Source organism: Balaenoptera musculus, chromosome 10 (genome assembly GCF_009873245.2).
Source record: "Balaenoptera musculus isolate JJ_BM4_2016_0621 chromosome 10, mBalMus1.pri.v3, whole genome shotgun sequence".
Taxonomy (NCBI): domain Eukaryota; kingdom Metazoa; phylum Chordata; class Mammalia; order Artiodactyla; family Balaenopteridae; genus Balaenoptera; species Balaenoptera musculus.
This window is the reverse complement of record NC_045794.1, coordinates 53,511,167-53,537,893: the sequence shown is the minus strand read 5'-3', so window position 1 is coordinate 53,537,893 and position 26,727 is coordinate 53,511,167. Positions and strand designations below refer to the sequence as shown.

The 26,727-nt window shown below is 40.6% G+C and overlaps 1 protein-coding gene across 3 annotated transcripts in view; it reads left to right on the top strand.

Moving 5' to 3' along the window:
- GRIP1 (glutamate receptor interacting protein 1) overlaps positions 1–26,727 on the top strand; it is a 720,504-nt gene that overhangs the window by 634,329 nt on the left and 59,448 nt on the right. For all 3 annotated transcript variants that reach the window (XM_036867337.1, XM_036867336.1, XM_036867335.1), the window contains 5 exons: positions 477–663; positions 1,332–1,477; positions 11,178–11,258; positions 23,457–23,526; positions 25,179–25,324. In XM_036867337.1, coding sequence (XP_036723232.1) covers positions 477–663; positions 1,332–1,477; positions 11,178–11,258; positions 23,457–23,526; positions 25,179–25,324 — 630 coding nt within the window. The remainder of the gene's footprint in view (positions 1–476; positions 664–1,331; positions 1,478–11,177; positions 11,259–23,456; positions 23,527–25,178; positions 25,325–26,727) is intronic.

Below are 26,727 nucleotides of genomic sequence, written 5' to 3'. Positions count from 1 at the left end.
TATATTTAAAAAAAAAAAAAAAGCTGGAACCTTAGGTACAAATGGCTAAAGTGGGGGGGGGAAACACATTAGACCAGTTAAGCCCAACCCCCATTTTCCTAGATAGGAAGGAGATAAATGACTTACCCCAAGGTCACCCAACTGGTTGCTTAGTGCTTGAGCCAGGACTTGACCCCAGGTACCCTGACCCCAAGACCATCCTCTTCCTACAGCTCCCACAACTGTCCCTGCAGTTAGGGGTGGGCCTGAGGAGGGGGCTACACTGATGCTGTGACTTCGATGTGACGAATATTGGGAGACTCGTCTATCCTGTTCAGCTCTGGTGAAACTTTTTATGCTAAAAGACCAAAAACCTCACATCCCACCACTGCCAATGAGCTTTTGTTCCGGAGACATGATCTGTTTCAGAAACGCTGGCGTTCCTGGTGCCTGTTCCAATCTAAAGTCATTTCTTGTGTGTGTGTTTGTTCCTCTAGTGTCATTAGCCTCCAGTACGGTGGGCTTGGCTGGGCAGGTTGTTCACACAGAAACCACAGAGGTTGTGCTCACAGCAGATGCTGTCACAGGATTTGGGATTCAGCTGCAGGGCAGTGTGTTTGCCACAGAGACCCTCTCCTCTCCACCTCTGATTTCCTATATTGAAGCTGACAGCCCGGCAGAGAGGTGAGACGTTTTCTTTCACGGCATCGTTGTCTGCCCTGCATGTCTCTCTGGCTAACTTTGACTAGCTAATAAATTATGGAACAGTGCTCAATGCAGGAAATGCAAGACGTGATGAACTCTGTTCTGACAATAAAATTTTATGTTCTTGATCAGGTTTGAGAAAGAATAGCGAGCATGAGTGCCTTTAGCAGATTTTTGGCCATTGGCAACTAGAGGCTAAATTAATTAAAAAGGAAAAAAAATCCATTAAAAAAATCTCTGAAGTCCAAACTTAATAATTTCTGTGCCATGGGGGAATGCACATTCATCATTACTATATATTGGTTCAGATCAGATTATAACAATACCATGGTGCTGAATTATTAATTACTTTTCTGGGATATTTCAAGATTCCCTTGCTCACATTTGTAGCCATGAAATGCAAGATTGTAGGACATTGCATATAACCAAATCACTTTGCTGTACACCTGAAACTAGCACAATATTGTAAATCAACTACACTTTTATTAAAAAAAAAAAAAAGGAATGTAGGATATTGCAGTTGACCTAATAGGATGCCCACAACATTAAATAAATAAGACCAAATGCTATTTGCCAGGATCTTGGCAACTTCAACTGGATAATTATTTACTCTATCTATGACCTGTAATGTGTGGTTCTAAATTCAGATGTGGGGTGCTACAGATTGGAGACAGAGTGCTGGCCATTAATGGAATTCCAACTGAAGACAGCACCTTTGAGGAAGCCAGTCAGCTGCTCCGAGACTCTTCAATCACAAGCAAGGTCACACTGGAAATTGAGTTCGATGTTGCAGGTACGATCATATAATCTCAAGTCAGCTGTGGAGTCAGGAGTGGACTGCATGTGAATTATGTGGATTATGTGGCAGGGGATGGGGGAGGAACGACAAATTGTTTTTATGTAACGAACGTGTTTTTGTTTCGGAGGTTCAAGGTGTCATTTTGAATTGAGCATTGCTTTTGTATTATTCATTAAAATGTCACCACAAGAACAACTGAAAATAAATGTGACAAAATGAATAAGTAATAGCTGCTATAAACGTGATTTAAAAAAATCATGTAGCCTTTATTCTTCCTGACTTTTCCCCTATATGCTAGAGAAACCATATTCTTCAGTCACAGGGACAAGAAATGCCGCTCTTTGACTCTTCCCACTGCAGAAAAAAATATGAAAGTTCTGTGGGGAACAATGAAAATTCATTGGGTGGATTTATTCAAGCCCAGTAGGTAAATATTTGGTCTCTAGTGTTAAAGAGAAATCGCACCAGACACTTGTTAAAAATGACAAGGGAGACTTTATTCAAGACTATTTCAATAGCGATCAAGACTTGCAATAGGAAAGAGAGCTTGAACTCAGCGTCAAAAACAGCAAGTGCATTTGTATGACTTAAGTTTGGCCATGGAAGGAGTCCTTGTCAGTAGTTAATAGGTGTACAGGTTTTAGAGGTCGGTGCTAGTTCCCATTTAAGAAAGTTGTCTTCTCTTAGTGAAATACTATCTCACAGACCCAATAACCTTTACCAATCAATAAAGATATGCTTTTGGACATAGGGATCACATTATCCCAACAAATATTTGCTGAATGTTTACTGTGGGCCAGTTACTATTCTATACAATGGAGATGCAACAGTGGACAGGAGAGGGAAAAAAAAAAAATCCCTGTCTTCATGAAGCTGATATTATAGCAGTACAGAAAGTTAATTGAAAAATTAGTAAATATAAATTTAGGCAGTAATAGTGCTCTGAGGGAAATAAAGCAGAATGGGGGTTAGAGAATGACTGTAGGGTTTTTTTTTTCCCATAGGATAACTCTCTAAGGAAGAGACATTTCAGCAGAGATTTAAAGGTTGAGAAGGAGCCAGCCATGTCAGAATCTGGGAGGAGAGCATTCCAGGAAGAGGGAGCAACCAGTGTAATAAGCTTGGTGGATTTGAGTAATAAGCTTGGTGGATTTGAGAAACAGCAAAAAGGGCTCTTGCTGGAGCATATAAGGGAGCTGGGGATAGGAGTCAGGTTTGGCTTTGGAGGTGGGATGGGAGAGGTTGGAACAGGCCAGTGCAGTGCCTTGGTACAATTTTATATTATATAAATGTAACGAAGTCATGGAGCATGTTATGGAGGGGAGTGAGATAACCTGATGGATGTTTTGGAGAGATCCTTATGAAGTATAGGGGGGACAGTAGCAAAATTAGAAAAAAACAGAAGATTGTAGCAGAAGATTGGTGGCTTGGACAAGGTGATAGTGCTAGAGATGGTGACAGAGAGTGAAGTTTAGGATGTGGCTTGAAGCAGAGCTAACATAACTTACTTATGGGTCGGATATGGAAGACGAGAGAAAGGGAAGATCATAATGATCCTGAGTTATGAAGGTGAGTGGTTGAGCAGATAGCGATATCTTTAACTGAGAAGAAGACTTGAAGCGTAGAAATTTGGAGATAACAAAAAGAGTTCTGTTTTAAACATGAGTAGGCAAATCCACTGTCAATACTAGGGAAAAAAGGACAAGTACATCCATTCCTTACCCAAAAGACTGTTCCCAAGTACCAGTTACTAAGTGCTAGGCGCTGCGCTATGTTCAGATCATTGAAAGAAAGAATAGAAAGGATCAACATCTTCAAGGACTTTGTATCCAATTAGACACAAGAAAGAACTACTGAAAGATAAGAATAGACTTGCTGAAAGTGTGTTGCCACTGGAATGCAGAAGGAAGTGCCCAGGAGACTGCAGGCTACCTCCTGGAGCCTGGGATTGGGGTCTCTGCTGGAGAGCAGGACTGAGGAGTGACCAACACGGTGGTGATGGTTAAAGTCATGGAATAAGGGACACCACTAGGGAAAGAGTTGTGTTAAGAAGGGGACTGAGGAGGGGACTTTGCCTGAGGAATACTAAGATTTAAAGGGAAAGGACGCTAGTAAAGGAGACGATGAAGATGCTATAGGAGAAGTGGGAGGAGAACCAAAACTCTTTGGAAGCCAAAGCAAGAGTTTCAAGGCAAAAGTCACCGTCAATAGCATAAAAGTGCTGTGCAGAATTCAAGTAAGAAAGGCGGGAAAGGAAATGTCCACTGGATTCGGCAATTAGGAAGAAAGACATCATAGGGAAGTTTCAAGGGACTGGGGGACAGAAGTCAGATTGCAGGGAGCTGAGGGGTGAGGGAAGAAAGTGTGGAGAAGTACAGACAAGCTGTGCTTTTGTCTGCCAAGGGGTTTTGGAAGACAGTTTGGCAGGAAAAATGCAGGGAATAGATGAAAAGGACTGGAGGCCACCATGGGCTCCTCTTTTGAGAACTTCTGCAACATTTAGTTACATACTCGGTGCTCTGTTTTATACTGCCCTATCTTCTTCTTTTTTTTAATTTATTTATTTTATTTATTTATTTTTGGCTGCGTTGGGTCATCATTGCTGCACGCAGGCTTTCTCTAGTTGCGGTGAGCAGAGGCTACTCTTCGTTGCGGTGCGCGGACTTCTCATTGCGGTGGCTTCTCTTGTTGCGGAGCATGGGCTCTAGGCAGGTGGGCTCAGTAGTTGTGGCTCATGGGCTCTAGAGCTCAGGCTCAGTAGTTGTGGCTCATGGGCCTAGTTGCTCCGAGGCATGTGGGATCTTCCCGGACCAGGACTCCAACCCGTGTCCCCTGCTTTGGCAGGCTGATTCTTAACCACTGCACCGCCAGGGAAGTCCTATACCACGCTATCGTCTAATCAGTGGTTCTCAACCAAGGTCAGTTTTGCCCCAGAGGACATTTGGCAGTGTCAAGCCATTTAGCTGTAGGTGAAAGGAGATGGGACAACAGATAGAAGGGGATTCCGCATTCAGAGAGGTGTTAGTTTGTTTGGTTAAGACTGGAGAGATTTGAGCATGTTTGGGGCCCGAAATAAATGATAGAGAAAAGAGATAATTGGTAGATACAGGTTTCCAAAGGGATGAGAAGGGAAGTTATCTAGAACATAGGTAGATAACTTGACTAAGACAGAAACTAGAAGACGTCTCCCTAGGAGTTTGAAGAGAAAGATGTGAGAATATAATTACATTTTTAGCTGTGTTTAGGAAGATCATGTAAGAACTGTCAAGCAAGGGTGAAAGGGTCCGCACCTTTGGGAGTTGAAAAGAATGATGAAGGTTTAGAATAGCTAATGGGGAAATGAATGAGATAACCAACCAGACTCATGTAAAGGGATTTTCAAGACCAAGCAGAGTCCAGAAGCTCTAAGTCTATAGCAGCATCAACCTGCATGGTCAAGTAGTTTTTTGTCAGGAGACGTCAACCGCCAAAGAATAAAAGCAAAGACAGTAGATGATTAGATTGATCCAGAGACTGAGATTTCCAGAGAAGTTTCAAAGAAGGAGCGCGTAAGTCATAGAGGTTCAAATCGTTGCAGGAAGAGCAGAGGAGTGATTATGATAATAGCATCAAAATTATCATGATATTTATCAAATGCTTACTCTATGGCATGTTACTTTTCTAAGCCCTGCCTGTGCATTAGCTCATTTAGTCCTTAAAACAGCAATGGAGAAAGTTACTATTATTATGTCCCCAGAAAACGGCGATTCACGTTAATGGTAGGGCTGGGATTTTAACACAGGCAGTGCGGCTCCAAAGGCCACACTCTAAGCACTACGCATACTGCCTGTGCTTGAAAGAATCTAGGTTAGAGAGGGACGGAAATCAATAAAGGATCAGCATGACAGACCAAAAGGAAAGGGAGCAGCTAAGGAACTAGGAGTCTTCAGGAAGGAAAATGGGGGGCGTGAGAGGAAGGGGATAGAAGGCTAGCAGCCAGGAGACTGAGGTCAAAGTGGCATATTAGAGTTTAAGATTTCAGAGGTCAAGTAAGGCTCAGGGTAGTGAGCTGCCGAAGTGAAGCGGAGTGGACGCAAGTATCATTCAACCAGAGGTCTGGGAGTGGGGGCTGCAGAGTGATGGGAGGAGCACCCACATGGTGAAATCTCTCAGGAGGAGGGCAGGACTTGGAATGAGGAGGGAGTATGAACTAGCTGCTCCCGACATGCACAATCCCATCAAAGTCTCTCTGCAGTTGCTGTTCCCTCTGCCTGGGCAGCTCTTCCCCAGCATGTCTGGGTGGTTTGCTCACTTCGTTCAGATCTTTGCTCAGATTGCTCCAAGAAGCCTTCCACGACATCTATCACTGTCTGTCCCCTTGCCCAGATTTATAGCTCTTCTTATCCCTTCTTACGCCATGATGTTATGGGGTATATTTATCTGTTTATTGTCTTGTCTTCTCCAGTAGGAAAATCTATGATGTCAGGGACTTTGTGCCTTTTGTTCAAGAATGTACCCCAGCACCCAGAATAGCGCTTGGAATACAGGAGGCTCTCAGCCAATACTTGGTGAATGAATGAATGCAGTACAGTTGGCACTCCCGAGGGACTAGGATCAGGGACTTCAATTTGCACCAAGAATTGATTTCATACCCATTGCTTCTCTGAGGTTCCTGGTCGCTTGGTGCTGCTTGTTTCTTCACATCTGCTCCCTTTGTCCCTGGACAAGTTTTCTCTGACTTCTGACTGTACATGATCGCCCTATCCTTGCTAACATCCCCAGCCAGGACCAGCCATTTTTAACTTCTAATTCCCAAGAAAAAGCATCTAATTGGCCCAGCTTAGGTGTGGCATCTTCCCCTTCCCGTCAGCTGTGGCCAAGCAGAAGCCAGTAAAAGACCTTAGAAGGATCAGTCAGATGGCACTGAGGGAATACCTTTCAAAGAAGGCTGTCCAGTGGTCCCAGAATGTACTTATAATTGTAGAACATTCATGGCGGGAGGACTATTATAATCCAATACCTTCATTTATTTATGAATGGGAAAACTGAGGTTCAGGTGGGGAAACTCAAGGTCATACAGCAAAGTGAATGGTAGATCCCGGCTCTGTTGACTTGCATCTGTCTTTTCCATATCGTATTACACTCCCTCTTCAAAATGATATTAGGGTTCCCAGCGTGAAACAGCAGGATTTCTGAGCCTCTGCCCTACTGACATTGTTTGTTGAGGGGGGGTGTCTATCCTGTGCACTGTAGGATCTTGAGCAGCATCTACTCACTACGTTCCAGTAGTGGAATGGCCAGCACAATTGACCTTCTCCATAGCAGTGTCTACTAAGTATTTACTTGTGCTATACATGCATTTTTATTTTATGTGTATCACTCCTAATTGTCTGGATATGAACCATCATTCATTTCCAGTTCTTCCTCAGAAATATATTATACCCAGACACTAATTCTCAAACTATTGTATCTTAGAGATTACCTATCTCTATTTTATAAACATTCTAAGTGACACAGACAGTGGTTAAAAAGCTTGACAGTGAGTACACTTTTGCCTAAATCTATCTCTTTTTACATGGGTACCACTGTCCAAATTGTAGTAATGTTAAAGGGATTTTTCTTACGCTGAAGTTACTTATAACCCCATCATTCTAATAAAAGTTTATTTTTTTTATATTTCTTTACCAAAGTCCTTTACCATACATATAATTTTGTAAAGCTATAATCATAACATATGCACAGTTTACATTCTGCCTTTTTCAGTACTGTCTTTTAAATAGCAGTGTACAATATCATGAATACTTGAAGTTTCTACTTTAATGCTGAAGTTACTTTGTTGGAAAAAATACAGCTTTGTCCTGGCAAGAAGCCTCAGTGAAAAATCCTATCAAATGATGTTTGCCATCATTACTAGAATCCCCAGTGTTTTTCTCTGTGTGAGTGGGAGTTAAACATTTACATTTGCCCCCGTTATAATTCCTTAATTTTTTCAAATCTCACAAGGGTGTCCAGGTTGATGAATTGTGATGTGGTGGTTATCTTACTGTGCCAACAATGAATGCTTTGGGCAGAAAAAGCAGACCAGTTGGAAAGAAAGAGGCCTTTGTTTACCCAAATGTGTTTTTAATTACAGTATTAACAAAGATAAAACAAAACCAGGGAAGCACAGAATAATCACATGGGAGTCTAAGAAAATAAATGTTCTGTTTACTTACTCTAAACCTGTTGTTTCTCCAAATATTGGATCTTCTTCCTCTTTATTAGTATTTCCTTAAGAAACCCCAAATTAAATGTCCCTTGGCTTTAACAACCAAGTAATTGTATGGGGGGAAAAATTACCAAATAGAAAATAAATCATGTTGACATTTAAGATTAAAATGAAGCCACAGCTTGATCAAAGAGATTCATATGTTGATATTTATTCATCATTATAAATATTTCAAATCTTATATAGTCAAAAGTGATCTATTACTGTTTTCCAGGAAGTGATAATGTCTCCTTCAGTGTCATTAACAATGTGTTAATCTTGGTCAAGATTCCCTGCATTAAAAATGTAAAGCAAGGGCTTCCCTGGTGGCACAGTGGTTAAGAATCCGCCTGCCAATGCAGGGGACGTGGGATTGAGCCCTGGTCCAGGAAGATCCCACGTGCCACAGAGCAACTAAGCCCGTGCACCACAACTACTGAGCCTGCGCTCTAGAGCCCGCGAGCCACAACTACTGAGCTTGTGTGCCACAACTACCGAAGCCTGCGCGCCTAGAGCCTGTGCTCCGCAACAAGAGAAGCCACTGCAATGAGAAGCCCGCACACTGCAACGAAGAGTAGCCCCAGCTCGCCGCAACTAAAGAAAACCCACACGCAGCAAAGAAGACCCAACGCAGCCAAAAATAACAAATAAATAAAATAAATAAATTTTTTTAAAAATGTAAAGCAAAATGTTGCTATCGTAACTATTTTAGATCTGTGTTTTCCAGGCCCTTATGAATCAAAGACTCACTTGTATAGCATCTTGGGCAAGATGTCATATACATACGTGGATACACGTATACATACATTATGCTCCCCTGCCCTTTCACAGAGAATGTTTTCGTAAAACGGATAACACTAAAACAAACATACATGAAATGAGTTCTCTAAATAGCAAAGCTGTTCCTCTAAAACTTCTAATACATTTACTTATGGACCACTTGGCATACTTCATCCAAGCAATGGAAAATTTATTCCTGCTACAGTCACAAACATTGTATGGGGGCTTGCTGTTTGGCTCCCATCCCGTTTCCTCTACTGGATCAACGTGTTCATTAAGAGATCTTTCAGCTGCAAGCCACAGAAATGCACTCAAGCTAATTTAGACAGAAGAGAGGCATTTCCTGGAAGCACACTGGTGTTTCACAGCCTTTGAGGATGGGGAATAGGCAGCCCCTAAGAGCTAGACCCAGGGGCTGTCAAGGCTAACTGGCTCTCTCCAAGACCTCACACTCTCTCCTCAAGTACACTTGTTTCTTTCTGCCTACTCTCTGCAGCCTGGCTATTGGTGCATATGGGCCAAACTAGCCTCTTCCAAATACCCTCTCTGCCCCCAGTCTGCATGCTAATTCCAAATTCCGAAACTTTCTCTTTTGGTGGTGGGAAGGAGGTAGTAATTAGCCTTCACAAAAATTCGGAAAAGAGATGAAAGGAAGGATTTGAGAGATCTTTTAGAAGTAAATATTTGTGATACTTGGAGCACCTGAAGTAAGGAAGTAAAGCATACCAAGGTGGTTATTACTTAACCTCATTTCTCTTTTTCTGCCCCAATATATTAAAATTAGCCAGTCTTTTTGAAATCTACTGGGGGAAATAACTAATTTTATCTATCTCAAGTTCCGATTGGGAAATGGGAAGGATACAAATTCTTCATGAATAAATAAATAAATATATGTTGTTACTTCCTGGCACATCTTAGTTGAGTCTTAGTTGAGGACAACATCTGTCACACTCAAGGGGCCACACCTGACAGGACAGGAGAATTAAGAAGAGAGGGAGGAAGTGGGAGAAGGCGACAGATTCCCTCACGCCCCAGCGAAGTGAGGAAAGAACTGGGAAGAAGGAAGAGGCCAGAGGGGGCAGACTTGCCTTTACCCAGCAGCCCCGACTGAAACTTACCAGGGCAGTTTGGGGAACCTTCTTTACAGATGACTTTCTAGAAGCCTGGAGGGCCCAGGAAAATCAAAATTTTATTGTGTTCTCCAGTTTGTCTATGGCAGTTACTCTGAGTTGGAAGATCAGGTTCTGGTCTTATAAAAGGTTTACTGCCTAAATTCTTCATGGGCAAGTAGAAAAGGCCAGGAAGAGCAGGTTAAGGCAGATCAAGGAAGGAAGTACTCTGTTTCCATGAGGCCACCCCAACTTTCACCTCTGCTTTGCAGAGACTCAAAACGTGTTAAAAATGTGATTAACAAATTGGACTAGGGGCCTGAGGACCTAATAGTTCTGCCCACATCACAGCAGCTGTAGTTAATTCTTTGTGGCGGTTTGGGAGCTAGCTTGGCGCAAAATCAAGCAGAAAAAGTGGTTTCACTCCGCCATCCCACAAGCCTCCTCTTATGCTAATGTTTCCTTTGTTTCTTGCCAACCCTTCCCACCCCTTTCTAAAACCTTCAAGAAAGGATTATAGTCATTAGCTACTTAGTGTGAATAGATGTTATCTCTTCAGAGGATATTTCCATTTTAACCTTGTCTCGAATTGAAGACCTCCCAGAGTGTTAGAGGAATTTTAAGAATATATTTAAGAATATGTAGCAATTCTTTTCTTTCTCAAATACTAGTCACGCCCTGGTAAAATCACAGTAGATCTGTCCAAGGTTGAGAGTCGAGCAGTACACACCGCTTCCCTCTCTGTTGCTACATTAGCTTACTTCTCTACTGGTTGGCCAATACTTCGCTCTGTTCCAGTGCCCCCTGCCCTCCTGCTCCTCCCTGAAACCTCCCCATGATCCAGAAACTAGAGGGTCATCCTTGGTGCAGTGGGACCTCCTGGGTCCCTTTGTTCCAACTCTGCTCAGCATTCAGTCTGGTTGGTTGTGGTCAGGACCATTCTGGTTGTGAGATATTTTGAATATCACTCCTGCTTCTACACCTTTAAGTGTACTTTTCCACATTTACCTTACAAATTCAGGCACACCTGTCCTCCTCCAAATCAACAACCATCATAGCTAACTGAAATCTTTCCTGAAATCGATCTCCCCCAGCTATGAATGAAAAAAAAGAAAGCACTGCTGAATAATAAACTCTACAAAAAATATGGTTGGGGGGAGAAAAGAATATAACTACTTTTGGTTCTTCAACTTTAGTATACCTAAGAATCACCTGGAGAATATGTTTAAAATGCAGATTTCTAGGCCTTGTCTTCAGAGATTTGGATTCCACAGATCTGAGATGATTCAGGAATCTATATTTTTAACTTGCATCCTAGGTAAATTTGATGGAGATGCTGTCTGAATCACACTTTAAAAACATGGAACTCGACTGTTGCTGTGAATTATGCACTGTTGCCTGTGGATAAGACGTCTGTTCTTCACAAGGAGCTTAGTTTATCAGGATTTTATGTCAATTCCTACAGCTTTAACTACAGATGATTATGATGATACAAGTATTCCTGATGCATTTTCATTGACTGGTGCTCCAATCTTCCTAGTCTTCTATAAACACATTCTTTTTTGTTTTGAAATTACAGAGTCTGTCATCCCGAGTAGTGGAACATTTCATGTAAAGCTCCCTAAGAAACACAGTGTGGAACTTGGAATAACCATAAGTTGTAAGTACAAGTGATATCTTTTAAAATGCAGAGTTTTAGGAAGACATTAGAAAAGTGTATTCTCAAATGGTTTACAGGTGTGGCAAATGTTTTAAGTTTCATTGCTAAGTTTCTACCTAATGGTACAAAACTGTGGAGCTGGTCACCCTCCAGCGCTTAATAGCTGTGTGAACGGGGAAGTTACTGTAACTCTCTTCAGTCTCAGGTTTCTTCACCTATAAAATGGAAATAAGGATATCTGCAAAACATCCTCATTTTGTAGGTTATTCAAAGTATTAAATAAAATAACATTTATATACCTAGTATAGTCCCTGGCAAATAATGAGTAAGTACTCAATAAATATGTCTCACATATCCCACATGAATAATTAGATGGCATATGAAGGCACAGAGGTTCTCTACATTTTAACATAGTGTAGATTAAGTTTTCACAATAATCTATTGAGACTATCTTCCCATCTGTCCACTATGCATCTATAATTCATTTTGCAAGAATGAAATAATGTCTTTTTCTTTAGTAACTTCCTGAATTCCTCCATGGTACAAGGTGCCTGGGTAACCAAGCCAAAAAGAAAAGGAGGACATATAAATGTGTTTAATTCCCTCTTTTCCTCAGGCTCTAGATTTATAAGTGCTTTGGTAAAACAACTTTGAAAATTTGAGCCCCAGTGGAAATTTATAGAATGGAAATTGAGGTCTCTGTGCTTTTAATATCCATCAACTAAGTTCATCCATAAATGCTCCAAGAAAATGAAGCACATGATTAATGCATGAAGACCAAAGGAGACCTAGAAGCAACGTCTGTGACCAAGGTGTGGTCCCTTCCAGAGAGTGAAGAGGCTACATAAAGGTGCCTCACTGCACTCTGTCGGACAGCAGTTACATCAGTGGCTAAGGCAAAAACAAAGAGTTCTCAAGTGGGTGTATGAAATGGGAGCCGTCCAATTCAACTTTGACCATATACATTTAACACCGAAAATGAAGTTTTATTAATAACCAATAAATCACATATATCTAATGCAACACCAAAAATAGTGGTACTACAATATGGAATCAATGTTCAGAACAAGAAGCCATGTGTATAAGAGCCTGTATCTCCCCCAACCCCCAGTACTGGGAGAAAAGTAGGACTGATGGATCTGACGTTCCTCTGTAGAGTCAGTAGAAAGATGAAATGGGACTTTGGAGACTCCAGACCTATTCTAGTTGCTACTACAGTCATTTACGCCTTTAACTGGGTCGCTTCCCCTTTCGGTCTGTTCATTACGAAGCAAAGATGGTATGCCACTGTTCTGTCACGAGCTGTGCTTACTGAGATTAAGAGAGAGCTCATTAGAACTTACTCTTCTAAAAGTATTTGGGGCTCCACGTGGCTTCTGCAACCCCCATGTAACTTTAACCCTGCTCTCATTTATTCCTGTCTATTCCATTCCATACATTTATTCCATCAGAATTGGCCGTGAACGTGGTACCTCTTGGAGTTGCGCAGTGTAGAGCCTACTGGCTGCAGGCAGAGACCCTGCTTCCACCCCATTCTTTCTTCCTCCTGCCTCCATTCAGTAAAGACACTCTGAGTGCCACGGCCCAATACTAAGTTTTGAGTCCTTAGAAATGCTTACTACTGGTGCATCTACAGAAGACACCTGTTCCTCAGCAGCTCCTCTTACCACACAGTTTGCCACACTGTAATTTAACTCTCAAATTTTACTTAAGAGGATGGTCTTTTTTAATGCAATAGATTTATTCTTTTTTATTTGAAAAACAGTTTTATTTATTTTATTTTCCATTATGGTTTATCACAGGATATTGAATATAGTTGCCTATGCTATACAGTAGGACCTTGTTGTTTATCCATTCTATATATAATAGTTTGCATCTGCTAATCCCAAACTCCCAATCTTTCCCTTCCCCCTCCCCCTCCCCCTTGGCAACCACAGGTCTGTTCTCTATGTCTGTGAGTCTCTTTCTGTTTCATAGATAAGTTCATTTGTGTCATATTTTAGATTCCACATATAAGTGATATCATATGGTATTTGTCTTTCTCTTTCTGACTTACTGCACTTAGTATGATAATGTCTAGGTCCATCCATGTACATAGCTGCAAATGGCATTATTTCATTCTTTTTTATGGCTGAGTAATATTCCATTGTGTGTGTGTGTGTGTGTGTGTGTGTGTGTATATATATATATATATATATATATATATACACACATATAAATGCCCATATATACCAGAGCCCATATATATACCATATCTTCTTTATCCATTCATCTGTCCATGGACATTTAGGTTGTTTCCACACCTTGGTTATTGTAAATAGTGCTGCTATGAACCTAGGGGTGCATGTATCTTTGTGAGTTATAGCTTTGTCCAGATATATGCTCAGGAGTGGGATTGCAGGATCATATGGCAAATCGCAATAGATTTATTCTTAAAAATTAATATACATAAAAATGTAATTTAACGGGCTTCCCTGGTGGCGCAGTGGTTGAGAGTCTGCCTGCTAATGCAGGGGACACGGGTTCGAGCCCTGGTCTGGGAGGATCCCACATGCCGCAGAGCGGCTGGGCCCGTGAGCCACAACTGCTGAGCCTGCGCGTCTGGAGCCTGTGCCCCGCAACGGGAGGGGCCGCGATGGTGAGAGGCCCGCGCACCGCGATGAAGAGCGGTCCCCGCACCGCGATGAAGAGTGGCCCCCACTTGCCTCAGCTAGAGAGAGCCCTCGCACGAACCGAAGACCCAACACAGCCAAAAAAATAAAATAAAATAAATAAATAAAAAAAACGCAAGGAACTTGCAGCCCATCAATTAATCCAAAACAAAAGAAATCACAAAATCCTTTAAAAAAAAAAAAAAAAAAAATGTAATTTAACTATAAACGAGAGTATCCCTTTAAAAACTAATCCTGTGGGCTTCCCTGGTGGCGCAGTGGTTGAGAGTCTGCCTGCCAGTGCAGGGGACGCGGGTTCGAGCCCTGGTCTGGGAGGATCCCACATGCCGCGGAGCAACTAGGCCCGTGAGCCACAATTACTGAGCCTGCGCGTCTGGAGCCTGTGCTCTGCAACAAGAGAGGCCGCGATAGTGAGAGGCCCGCGCATCGCGATGAAGAGTGGCCCCCGCTTGCCGCAACTGGAGAAAGCCCTCGCACAGAAACGAAGACCCAGCACAGCCATAAATAAATAAATAAATAAATTTAAAATAAATGTGATTTGAATAAAATATTTTTAAAAATCTGGTAAAAAAAAAAAAAGAAAGAAAGAAAAAAAACAAAACAAACAAAAAAAAAAACTAATCCTGTGATAGATTCCTTTTTCAAAGTCAGTATTTATATGTTCAGTTTGTTTCAAGTGTGGCATGTACATACAACTGCAAAACATTTTCTTCACGTAAAGAATCATGTAAAATTATGCTTTATGATGATGCTACATACGTACTAAAACTGATTTTAATACCAATCGTGGAAACTATCCCAAAACCCCACAAAACTGCTTGAATTTTAGCCAGCTGTAGGCTAAAGCTATTCGTGGAAGCTAAAAGTTTTGTGCCATTCCTGGATGAAGAAATGATACGTAAGCTCATCAGACATGCCTGTCAGTCCTTCTAGAGCTCCAGCTCCATTTACACAACTAATCATCACCATCCTGAGTTTGTGCCTCCTCGTGGAAAATACTCATATTTGCCAGATGAGAAAGCAGAATTTGCTAAAGAAAAAAAAAAAAAGAATCCATTTTCATTGTTACGAAATAGTAAATTCCTGAGGTCTAGCACAGTTCCTGGTACATACAAGATGCTTGTTTAATCCCTGTCTTCGTTGAAGGAGTGGATGAGGAGTTTGTAAACAATGTTCTTCTAACCAGTGTGCCCCCCAGGAAGTGAGCCTCTGAGGGCAATTAGGAACATAGATGTTTGTGCAAAGTCTGTTGCATGAACTGAAGAAGCATGAACTTGGAAAATGATGAAGAGCAAGGACTCAGAGCCCAGACTGCCCCACTTCCCAACTCTCTTGACCTCTCTGTACTGAGTTTCCTGGTCTATAAAATGGCGTGCTCATTACCTTCTTTGTAGCATTGTTGAGAAAATTAAATGAGTTAGTGTATGTAAGGTGCCCAGAACACATTGTGAACCGTAATGAATGTTAATTATTATAATGATCGATATTTATTTTCCACATAGAGCCTCATGAAATATTTTAAGCAAGGCTCTACCCCACAAAATTTAGTGCCAGTCGTAATTATCCTACCTAAGTAGGAAATCAAAGGACCCTCTTCTCACTCATACACACACAGGTACTGTTAGGGAAACTGAGGCACTACAGGGGTTTATGAATGTTTCTCACTATCTTTATACAAAGTCCTCTTTCTGTATCTTCATCTTGTGAAAGCTCTGAGTAGTGAGAAATAGGCCTCCATCTCGGGGAGCGTACCGTCAGCGCCTTCACACTTGGCTTAAGGCTCACTCTTCATACCTAATTGACTGAGAAATGAGTCCCTCTGATTTTGGATGTGGTGAGCAGTTATAGACTAATTTTCTTAAGTTCCTGATGAGACATTCATAGCACATTAGCATCAGGCATTACTTTTATAGATTTTATTGCTATGATATGGAGTAATTTATTATAGCAAATAAAGTAGAACAGCCTGGCAGAAGGATGCAATTTGGGACAAGAAGCAGTGTCCTGAAGCTCTGACACCTCAGCCAATCAGAAACCAGAGCCCATACCCTCCAATGCAGCTCACCTGCCTTTCAGGTCAGAGAACTGTGGTTGTCTCTGCCATGTGTAGTTGTCAGTAAAGACCTTTCGGTATCGATGTTTTCTTTTGAGGTTTTATTACAAGACAGTTCTATCTACTTTGTACCGTGCATGGTGCTAAGCAGTTTATATGTGTTTTCTCATTTAATCCTGAAAGTGGCCCTGTAACATCTGTGCCCATTTTACACAGCTGGATAAGCTGCCCAAAGACCCAGAGCTAATAAAAGGCCAAACAGGGATTCACACGCTTTCTGTCTGACAACACTGGCTGTGTTAATGTTAACACTCATCCCTCTCACCATCTGATTGATGAATCTTCCCAGATCCTATACTAGAAAAGCAAAAGACAGCATTTTGTGAATGCAGTTAATTTGTTGGCTTTCCATTTTAGTTGTGACTGAATTGTCTGCAGGAACAAAGCCTTGCTTTATTTTTTGTAAAATCATAAAGCAGCCTTTATAACAAGAACAACAAGTCTGTCATTTTCGCCTTAAGTCTTAAATGTATTTAGAAGAGAAAGGTTCATGGTTTTTTGCCAACTTTGCAATAAAAACTCTACTCACTGGTCCATTTCAAATCAAATAACCAGTTTTACTTGCCAGGTAATATATATATATGTGTGTGTGTGTATATATATATATATATATATATATATATATATATATATATATATATGCACATATTTATATGGTTACAATGAAAGTAAAATTGAATGATTGTGTGAGTGAGTGTGTGTGTGTGTGTGTGTGTGCTTCTCCAGTGTAGTTTGGACAGTTTATCAGGCCCTTTGAGCAAAGTACCTTGACCAGCAGAGTAAGTTCCATGAATGGCTAGACATTATAGAATGTTCTTAGAATGATTCACATTTAATTAGCTTCACACTGCAGAAGATTTCACCTGTCTTCAGATACAGAAAAAGTGTTTTAAACAAAAGATAGGGACTGTCATTTTCTACCTCTTCCAACAACTGTTTGAGAAGAAAAGAATCCAAATTCACTGTGAGAACCAGTTTCTGACAGTGACAGACGACCAGTGATTTTAAAGCTTCATGAGTCAAAAGATGCTAGTTTGAAAACACGCATTTAGCCCTGCTCCTACCCCAAACCCCCATCTTAAAATGACAGTATAAGATTTTTCAGGAGGCAGAAACTCATAAGGAGAAGAAGAAAAGAAAAACAGATAACAGCAACCAAATTTGGAAGTGGCAAAGAAGATGGAGAAAGATTGATTTAAAGAAGCAGAGAGGAAAGCTGACAGTGACCCTGATTTGCATCCTAAACTCCCAGCAAGTCAGAGAGGTGGAATCAGGAACTTCTGGAAGCAAGAGTGATGGGAGAGTAAGAAGACAGGGGGATTGGTTGAAAGTCTGTTAAGAATGAATGAGTCCCTCAGATGCCTTCCCCAACTCAGAACCGCCAAGCACCCCTCCTCTTCCTGGCAGAGCCTAGTTTTATCCTCTGGAAAACGTGAAAGGGAGGGTCTCTGGATTGGGAGGGCACAGCTGAGTGTACCAGTCCAGCTCTGAAAGCAGAGATTCAGTGAAACACTGAATGAGGAGGCTGCTGGTCTTCTCACAGAAGCTCAAAGAAGCCAGGTATCCAGGCTTAATCCCCTCCGAGCTGGAGGAAGAATCAGTGCCATCTGACCCAAAGAAGCAGTCTGGCCTGAACTATACAGTGACGACCGTAATCCAGGAGCCCCACTCAGGGCACCAAGCTTTCAAACAGCTTCTTTGCAGAGCCATCTGTGATGTGAACAGACAGCTAAGAAAAACACAGGCACTTGGAGGAAAGAATCTAAGATGCAAGACTATCACCAAAAACAAAGAAGAAAAACAGAAACCACATGCAGAAAGAAGAAAACTGTAAAAAGAAAACAAAAAGATCATTAACATCATTTGTATCCCTGGGTGGGAGGCCCTGAATACTATTACACAGTAGCCTCCAGAGGGGAACAAAGAGCTCTTGAAAAGTAAAAATATGGCAGAAATGAAGGAGTTCAACAGAAATACTGGAAAAAGTGTTGAGGAAGATTTCTAGAAATTAGGACAAAACAACAAATAAATAAATGAAGAATCTAGAGTAAATAGGAAAATTATACAAGATGAGTCCAAATAACACAATATCCAAATAATAGACGTTACAAAAAGAAAGAGGAGAGAAAAGCATCAAGGATATATTTTCATAAATTTCCTAGAATTGATGGATATAAGTTTCCAGATGTATGGGTCCATGAGCTATGGATGAAAACAGACCCACACCAAGGCATGTCATCATGAGATTTGAAAACTGGGAGAAAAAGACAATCCTACAGGCTTCCAGTGGGGGTGGGCAGTTTTCACACAGTGTATCAGAACACAAATAATAACCGAGTAATCAGAATGGCGTCAGGCTTCTCAACAAATAGCAGTTCTGGAATCTAGAAACCAGTGGAAGAGTGCCTTCAAAATTCTGAGGGAAAAGAAATTTCCAGCCTAGAATTCTCCATCTAGTGAAGGTGGAAGTAAAAAAAAGACACCTATGCAAGAATTCAAAATACTCTCCTCCCATGCACTCTTCCTCAGGAAGCTATCAGAGAACGCATACCAACCACCAAAAGAGTGTAAAGCCAGAAAGAGGGAGAATTGGATTCAGGATGCAAGGGCTCCAAGGATGCAAGAGAGATTGTTAAAAGGTAAACCGAGGCATATTAAACATTCTAAGAGTTTATTTGAGCAAAAAAATTGATTCAAATCTGGCAGCACCAAACCAGAAGTAGTTAAGAATGCTCCCCCAGCAGGAGTCTGGGGAAAGACAGATATAGGAAGAGCAGAGGCAAAGAAAGGAAATTATTTAACTGGCTGTAGCTTAAAGCCTAGTTGGCTGTTTGTGACTGGTTGTCCTTAGTATTTTGATTTCATAACCTTGTAAAAGCTTAGGTTTTGGTTGGCTTCCTTGGGCTACCACAGCAGTAGAGCCACCTCAGTCTAATGGCCTCCTTCTTTAATTAATTTAACGGGAGTGAAAAGAAACTCTGGGTTCCCAGGGTCTGTGGGAAGGAAGTTCCCAAGGTCTGTGTAGTAACCCTAGAAAGCAAACATTCCAGATGGGTTGGAAACCTCTAATAGAATTCTTGATATGATATAACATGTTGAGAGATTACAAATCTGAGGAGTTGAATTCATGGTGAACACAAGAAAATTAAGCCAACAAAGACATCAAGACAACAGAAAATATATCCTGTAGAAAAGGCAGGTAATCATGCCATGCAATATGACTTGTCTTCCAATACTGTTTGCAGTCATACTAAAGTAAATGCTAAATATCGATTTTACAAAAAATGACAAAACTGTATTGGAAGAATGGGGAGACAAGAACTGTGTCTGAATATGGTGGTGATGTAGAGGTGGAAGAGAACTGACTTCTCATCTTTCATAATAGAAAGAGGCAGCATGCGAGATTTTTTTTTTTTTCAGTTGCGGCATGCAAACTCTTAGTTGCGGCACGTGGGATCTAGTTCCCTGACCAGGGATCGAACCCGGGCCCCCTGCACTGGGATTGTGGAGTCTTAGCCACTGGACCACCAAGGAAGTCCCCCCGTCTCCCCTTTTTATCCAGCTTTTCTCCAGGATTTCATGGCCAGTGCCCAGAGCAGACGTGCCTAGCTCATAGTTGGTGTTCAATGAATATGTGTTCGATGGATGACTCTGTGAACTTCAGTTCAATGGATTTCACAGAATTGTTCAATGGAGAACTCCAAGCAAATTCAAAGCACTGAGTGAGTGCTAATGTATTCTCGCTCAAAGGGTCACAAAGCCCTCAGAGGTGAGGCAAGTCAGGAAGTGAGATCCTTCCAATGAGGACAGTGGCAAATTAGAGATGGAAGGCTCCATCTGAAGGAGAGAGTGGGAAAGTGAGTCCATTGTTGCTGGATAATCATCATAATAAACACTTATGTAGTGTATTGTATGCGCACTGCTCCAGTCACTTTACATAGAAAAACGCAATCCTTACAACAAAAACTGTATGAGATCAGCACTGTTGTTCTTTATCACCGTTTCACAGACCAGGAAACTAAGGTGTCTGAACACTGTGTGCTTGGGCATACATGGCTTATATGTGGAAGAGGCAGGATTTGGAACCCAAGCATTCTGGCTGCCAAATCTTGCCTCTTCATCACTATACCATATTGCCTCTCTAATTTTTTAAAAGAAGCTGTACATCTGTATGAAATCTACTACTTTTAAAATGTTGTTAACTAATTTTTTAAAACACTACAAGTCAAGCAAAGCATGCTTGGTTTGTACCTTCCTCAGAGAAGAATCAAAACATGGTGCTAACCTAAGTGTCCATCGACAGATGAATGGATAAAGAAAATGTGGCACATATATACAGTGGAATATTACTCAGCCATAAAAAGAAACGAAATTGAGTTATTTGTAGTGAGGTGGATGGACCTAGAGTCTGTCATACAGAGTGAAGTAAGTCAGAAAGAGAAAAATAAATACCGTATGCCAACACATATATATGGAATCTAAAAAAAATAAAAATAAATGGTTCTCAAGAGCCTAGGGGCAGGACAGGAATAAAGACGTGAACGTAGAGAATGGACTTGAGGACACGGGGGGGGGTGGAAGGGTAAGCTGGGACGAAGTGACAGAGTGGCACGGACATATATACACTACCAAATGTAAAATAGATAGCTAGTGGGAAGCAGCTGCATGGCACAGGGAGATCAGCTCGGTGCTTTGTGACCACCTAGAGGGGTGGGATAGGGAGGGTGGGAGGGAGATGCAAGAGGGAGGAGATATGGGGATATATGTATATGTATAGCTGATTCACTTTGTTATAAAGCAGAAACTAACACACCATTGTAAAGCAATTATACTCCAATAAATATGTTAAAAAATAAATAAATAAATAATATAGGCTCAAAAAAAAAAAAAACAAAACATGGTGCTAGGTCTATTCACAATAGCCAAGACGTGGAAACAATCTAAATGTCCATCGACAAATGAATGAATAAAGAAGATGTGGTACATATATACAATGAAATACTACTCGGCCGTAAAAAAGAATGAAATAATGCCATTTGCAGCAACATGGATGGACCTAGAGATTATCATACTAAATGAAGTAAGTCAGAAAGAGAAAGACAGATAACATATAATATCACTTATGTGTGGAATCTAAAATATGACACAAATGCACTTATTTATGAAACAGAAACAGACTCACAGATATAGAGAACAGACTTGTGGCTGTCAAGGGGAAGGGGAGTGGGGGAGGGATGGATTGGGAAGTTGAGGTTAGCAGATGTAAACTATTATATATAGAATGGATAAACAACCCCAAGGTCCTACTGTATAGCACAGAGAACTATATTCAATATCCTGTGATAATCCATAATGGAAAAGAATATAAAGAAAGAATGTATATATACGTATAACTGAGTCACTTTGCTGTACAGCAGAAATTAACATAACATTGTAAATCAACTATACTTGAATAAAAAAATTTTTTTAAAGAAATATAAAATAAAACATGGTACCAGGGTGTGCAAACCCTGACTGAGCCCTCAAAGCCCCAAAGGCGTGGCCACATGTAATGTGCCTGGTAAGCATGGTAGTGATAGTGTCAGGAGCTCATACAGATTTGGAGCCACTTCTGGGCTCAACTTCATCACTCCAATGGGCATCCACCCTGATGAACCTTTCAAACCTCAAGTATGCACTTGATTAAAGGAGAAAGAGAAGAACGTAGTAAACGTGAAATGGGCACCATACGTGTCTATAGACCATTAGAAGTTTCACACCTCTCTGCAAAGCTGTGTGGGTTTGTCCAGAGGTCACAGTGTTATTTTCCTCTGTTAGAAGGATGACAGAGATGGGTTTGATGTATTTCATTGCCTATACTATTTTGTTTTAGTGCATTTCAGTGGAAAATGAATTTTTTTAAAAACCAAGGGAAACATTGAGTGCTCTGTGATGGTTACTAAAGCTTGGAAAAATATCGTGTAAAGTTATTGGCAGATGCTAGGAAAGTTGTATTTGCTGGTCATAACAAAGTTTTCGTTTTTGTGCCCTGTGCCCAGAACAATTTGCTGTTCTGAAATGTAATATGAGTAAAACCGCTGGATGTTTATATTTCTCTAGTGGAATTATATCAAATCATTGAGTGAAGGTTTAAATTATGAATTAATTATAGTGAACAGAATGTCTTGCATTCTTTGCTAGAAGCTAAGAATAATGATTGGATGAAGTCCCATTAACATTTACTGTGGACTGACTCAGACAGTGGGTAAGGTATTGGTATATGTGTTTGCTTTTTCTTTCAACGATGTGTTACGATATTAAACCATCTGTTCTTGTGCATAAACATTTTCCTGGGATTCAAATGGGATTATGGGATATGATATGGTTCTATGATTATTATGGGGTGATCAGACTGTTTATAATAAAATCTTACATTAGGCGCCTTTTAATGATCCTTAAAAAGAAATCACTCCAGGCTTCAGGTTGGTAAAACATCTCCTCTTGGAGGCAAATTGTTGTTTATAAATGTTGGTATGTTCATTTTAATTATCGCACTCCTAAATTAAATGTAAACTTTCTAGGTCAAGATGATATTTTTGTACTTAAATATGGACTCTAGTTCATTTTGAGGATTAAGTCTAAGTAGACTCATTCCTAATGGCTTTTCATTATTATTATTTCATTATCACCAAAGGGAAATATTCCTAAGAAAAATTATAAAGCCCAAAACTGACCACTGTGCAGGATAATAGATTTAGCTATAAACTCAATAAAAGTTACATGTACATGTTTAAATATGAATATATATATAAATATAAATAAATAGCATCAGTCAGATTTCTGAACATTTCAGAGCATCCTAGATATGAATTTGTGAGCAAAATTTTAATATTTGCAGTCTTTCTAGCAAAAGATATCCTTCTGGGGAAAGAAAAAATTTACATTAGTGATTCTCATCCACTTTCCCACCCAGTACACTTGAGTAATATGGCAGGATCCTATGAAGAGTGGTGTCTTCTCACTGGTAAGGAGTGAAAGAATGGGTAGGAGAAGGGATCACATGTAAGTACCACCAAGGGGAGCCCCTAATTGCTTTTAATACACTTTTCTGTTGGACTATTCACTCTTCACCTCCCTCTCTTGAGAATCACAGATTGAAATAGATTTAATCCAGATGGGCCGCTTTTCAATTGCTTTCTCCAATTGCAGATTTAAAGTAACTTTGCTTTAGTTTTCAAGTTTATGAGTACTTTAACACAAACATATTTTTCTATCAAGAAGGGGTAATATGCGCATTTTTAAATTCATTTGCTGATTCTCTTTGCTTTGCATACAAACTGTACTTGCCTTAATGGTTGCTATACAGTGAGACCTGTACAGTAGTGGGTGAATCGTGGATATAAAGATGTGACTATTCTATCTTCATTATTACAGCACCATCTAGTAGAAAACCAGGAGACCCCCTGGTCATATCAGATATCAAGAAAGGCAGTGTGGCACACAGGTAAGAAAGATGGATTTACTGATTCATCCCAAGGTATTTCTTAATTACAGCAGAAATGACCTCTTCCACACCCAAGACAACCTTGCTAATAGGTCATGGTATTCTCAGTATTTTCCAGGCAGCCACAATTAATCGATTATGTTTGACATCCCTAATGTCAATGGCTATGTAGAGCTCTCCCCCGGTGTCAGTTTATTTCGGCACCCAGTGCAGACAACAATCACATGAAAATGTTTTTTAGGGTCATTCATGAGTCCAACATAGCCTCTTCTTCACTGATCATCTTCCATCCTTCATTTTTCCCGCTAAAAAACTGAAAGTGGCCCCAATGATGAGAGTCACCCCACATGGAGATAATAGCTTAGGGGAGAGTCTTGCTAGATGCCAGAATATCCTCCCTAGTCAAGCCGGGTCCTTGAGCCTTAAACAGTGTTTATGTATCCTATTTGGTTCATAGACCACAAAAATCAGGGAGCCTCAAACTTTCAATTTCACAGATCAAAAATATTTTTAAGTGATTAGGAATATTGACGTAAGACTGTTAACTTTCTTTTTATTTTCCAGTTAAGGACTTAAAAAATCCCATCCGTTATCACAGTCATGTCATTAAAGAAATATTTTAACACTCAAAAAGTAGGAAAGACATTGTATGAACTTAGATATATAGGTATAGGCTCAGATACTGTGACAAGGAGACATAAACGGAGTGGATCCAACAAGACGGAAGTTTGTCTCTCATACAGCAGTTGGGAGGTAGACAGGCAACACAGGGCTGGAGAGGCAGCTCTGCCGTCCTCTCCAGCTTCTCCAGTCATTGTGATTTTCCAGCCATAGAAGGGAGGTGGGGTGATGCAGAGAGAGTCTGGGGTGTGTATCTTTAGGGGATGACCCAGAAGAAGGAAGGGAGAATGGATTCTGGGAAGCAATTAGCCATCTCGGTCACAGACATAATGCATAAAGGATGGTTCTTACCAAAACATAACCTTCCTTACAGATATGTGTGCATATACATACAGAAGCACCTGCAAGCACATATACCTTCTCATTGTTTTTCTCATTTCATCATGGACCTTTAAAAACTTTCAAGACCTGAATACAACCAGTATTAGACTCTCAATGGCCACCTTCCAGATAGGTAGCATCCAATTCACCTTTTCTCCCTACTGCAGCAATAGTGGGCTCCCCAGTGCAGGTGGAAATAGCAGAGACACCAGGACTCAGACCTCCCCTGAGTCCATCCCACCTTGACTCGCCTCACTCCCTGTATCCTCTCTGAGTATCTGGACTGCCAAGGACCAAAAGTGGTGCAACAATCTGGAGAAGCATAAGGACACCCGGGCTGTGTAAACCTGGGCCCATTACCCCACTTCCTGGAAACCTTAGAATTCCTGAGCGACGCTTATATGGTTGTCCTGGTCTAATTGAAGAAAGCAGAAGAAAAATGTTTTTTAGTACTCTGCAATTTAATGTCACGGCAGCCATCCAAATTAAGACTGGAAAAAGGGGATTTGTCAATAAAATGCAATTTTAAAAGTTGAAGAATCTTATTTCTTCTAAAGACTACCATAATGCTGCTTTGTGCTAAATGCCTCTTAAATGGCCTGGTTAAGTGCTCATCATTAATCATGCATTTGCTATGCCTTTACTATCAGAACGGGAACCCTGGAACTTGGGGATAAATTACTTGCCATAGATAACATCAGGCTGGACAACTGTTCCATGGAAGATGCAGTTCAGATCCTCCAGCAGTGTGAAGACTTGGTGAAGCTGAAAATCCGCAAAGATGAAGATAATTCAGGTATTGATAACCTCCTTAGTTAAGACTGATTTCTCTAACTGCCCGTCTGTCACCAAAGATATTAGATCTTGGTGTTTTACATACAACAGCTGGCTAGTGACATTGCAGCAGTGTTTTTTGTAGTTAAGAGGGTCTTTAAATTGGGCGTTGAGAGTGTAGTATGAATTTTAAATAATGATGCTTTTAAATGATATAATTAAGATATTTTCATTATATAAACATTATAGCTATATTAAAATAACTTTAAAGATGAAAACTAGGGACTTCCCTGGTGGCACAGTGGTTAAGAATCCGCCTGCCAATGCAGGGGACACGGGTTCAAGCCCTGATCCAGGAAGATCCCATATGCCGCAGAGCAACTAAGCCCGTGTGCCACAACTACTGAGCCTGCGTGCCACAACTACTGCAGCCCATGTGCCTGGAGCCTGTGCTCCAGAACAAAGAGAAGCCACCGCAATGAGAAGCCCGCACACCACAACAAAGCGTAGCCCCCACTCGTTGCAACTAGAGAAAGCTCGTGCACAGCAACGAAGACCCAACGCAGCCAAATAAATAAATAAATAAAAGATGAAAACTAAATCATCACCTGATACCACCCTAATACAATAGAACTGGTCATTTTCTAGTTGATATTATATTACGTAATTATAACCACAGTGCGTGTTCTCTTTTTTCCTTAGCTTTATAAACATGTTACCATTTTACAAACCCTTAATAGCTATCATTTTAATTTACTGCCAGTAATTTATTTACCATTCTTTTCTTCTTACTTAGATTGCTCCCAGTTGTTTTATTACTGTAGATGGCACAATAACAGATATTTTTATGCATAGATATCTTTATTCAACTTTTCTTCTTTTGAATTATTTCCTTAGGAAATATTCCTAAAAGTAGGGTGACTGAGTCAAAATAAAAAGGGAATTTTTATGATTTCTGATGAGTCTTGTACCATGTTGCTTTCTAAAAGGACTATATCCATTGTTAGTGCTTCCAGTAATGTGCGAATACAGGAGAGCGGTGCTTCTCAAACTTGAGAAGGCCTCAGAATCACCTGAAGAGCTCGTTAAAACACAGTTCCTGAGCGCTCACCCCAGGTGGGGCCTGAGACTGTCATTTCTAGCAAACTTCATCGTGATGCTGGGCCAAGACCCACCAATCTGAGTAGCCCCGCAGCATACGCCCTTTTATCTGATTTTGATAAGAACCCAAGCTAATTGAAAAAAGTTCATGAACTGAAAGAGTCAACTAATGTGGGGATTTATAGAAAGTGACATATATCTATAACATAAACATTTAATTTAAAAATTTACCAATCTTACAGGTGAAGCCAACACTTTCTGCTGATTGTAATTACAAGTCTTTTGACTTGTTTGCCTAAGTCATACCCATAATATACAGTTTAT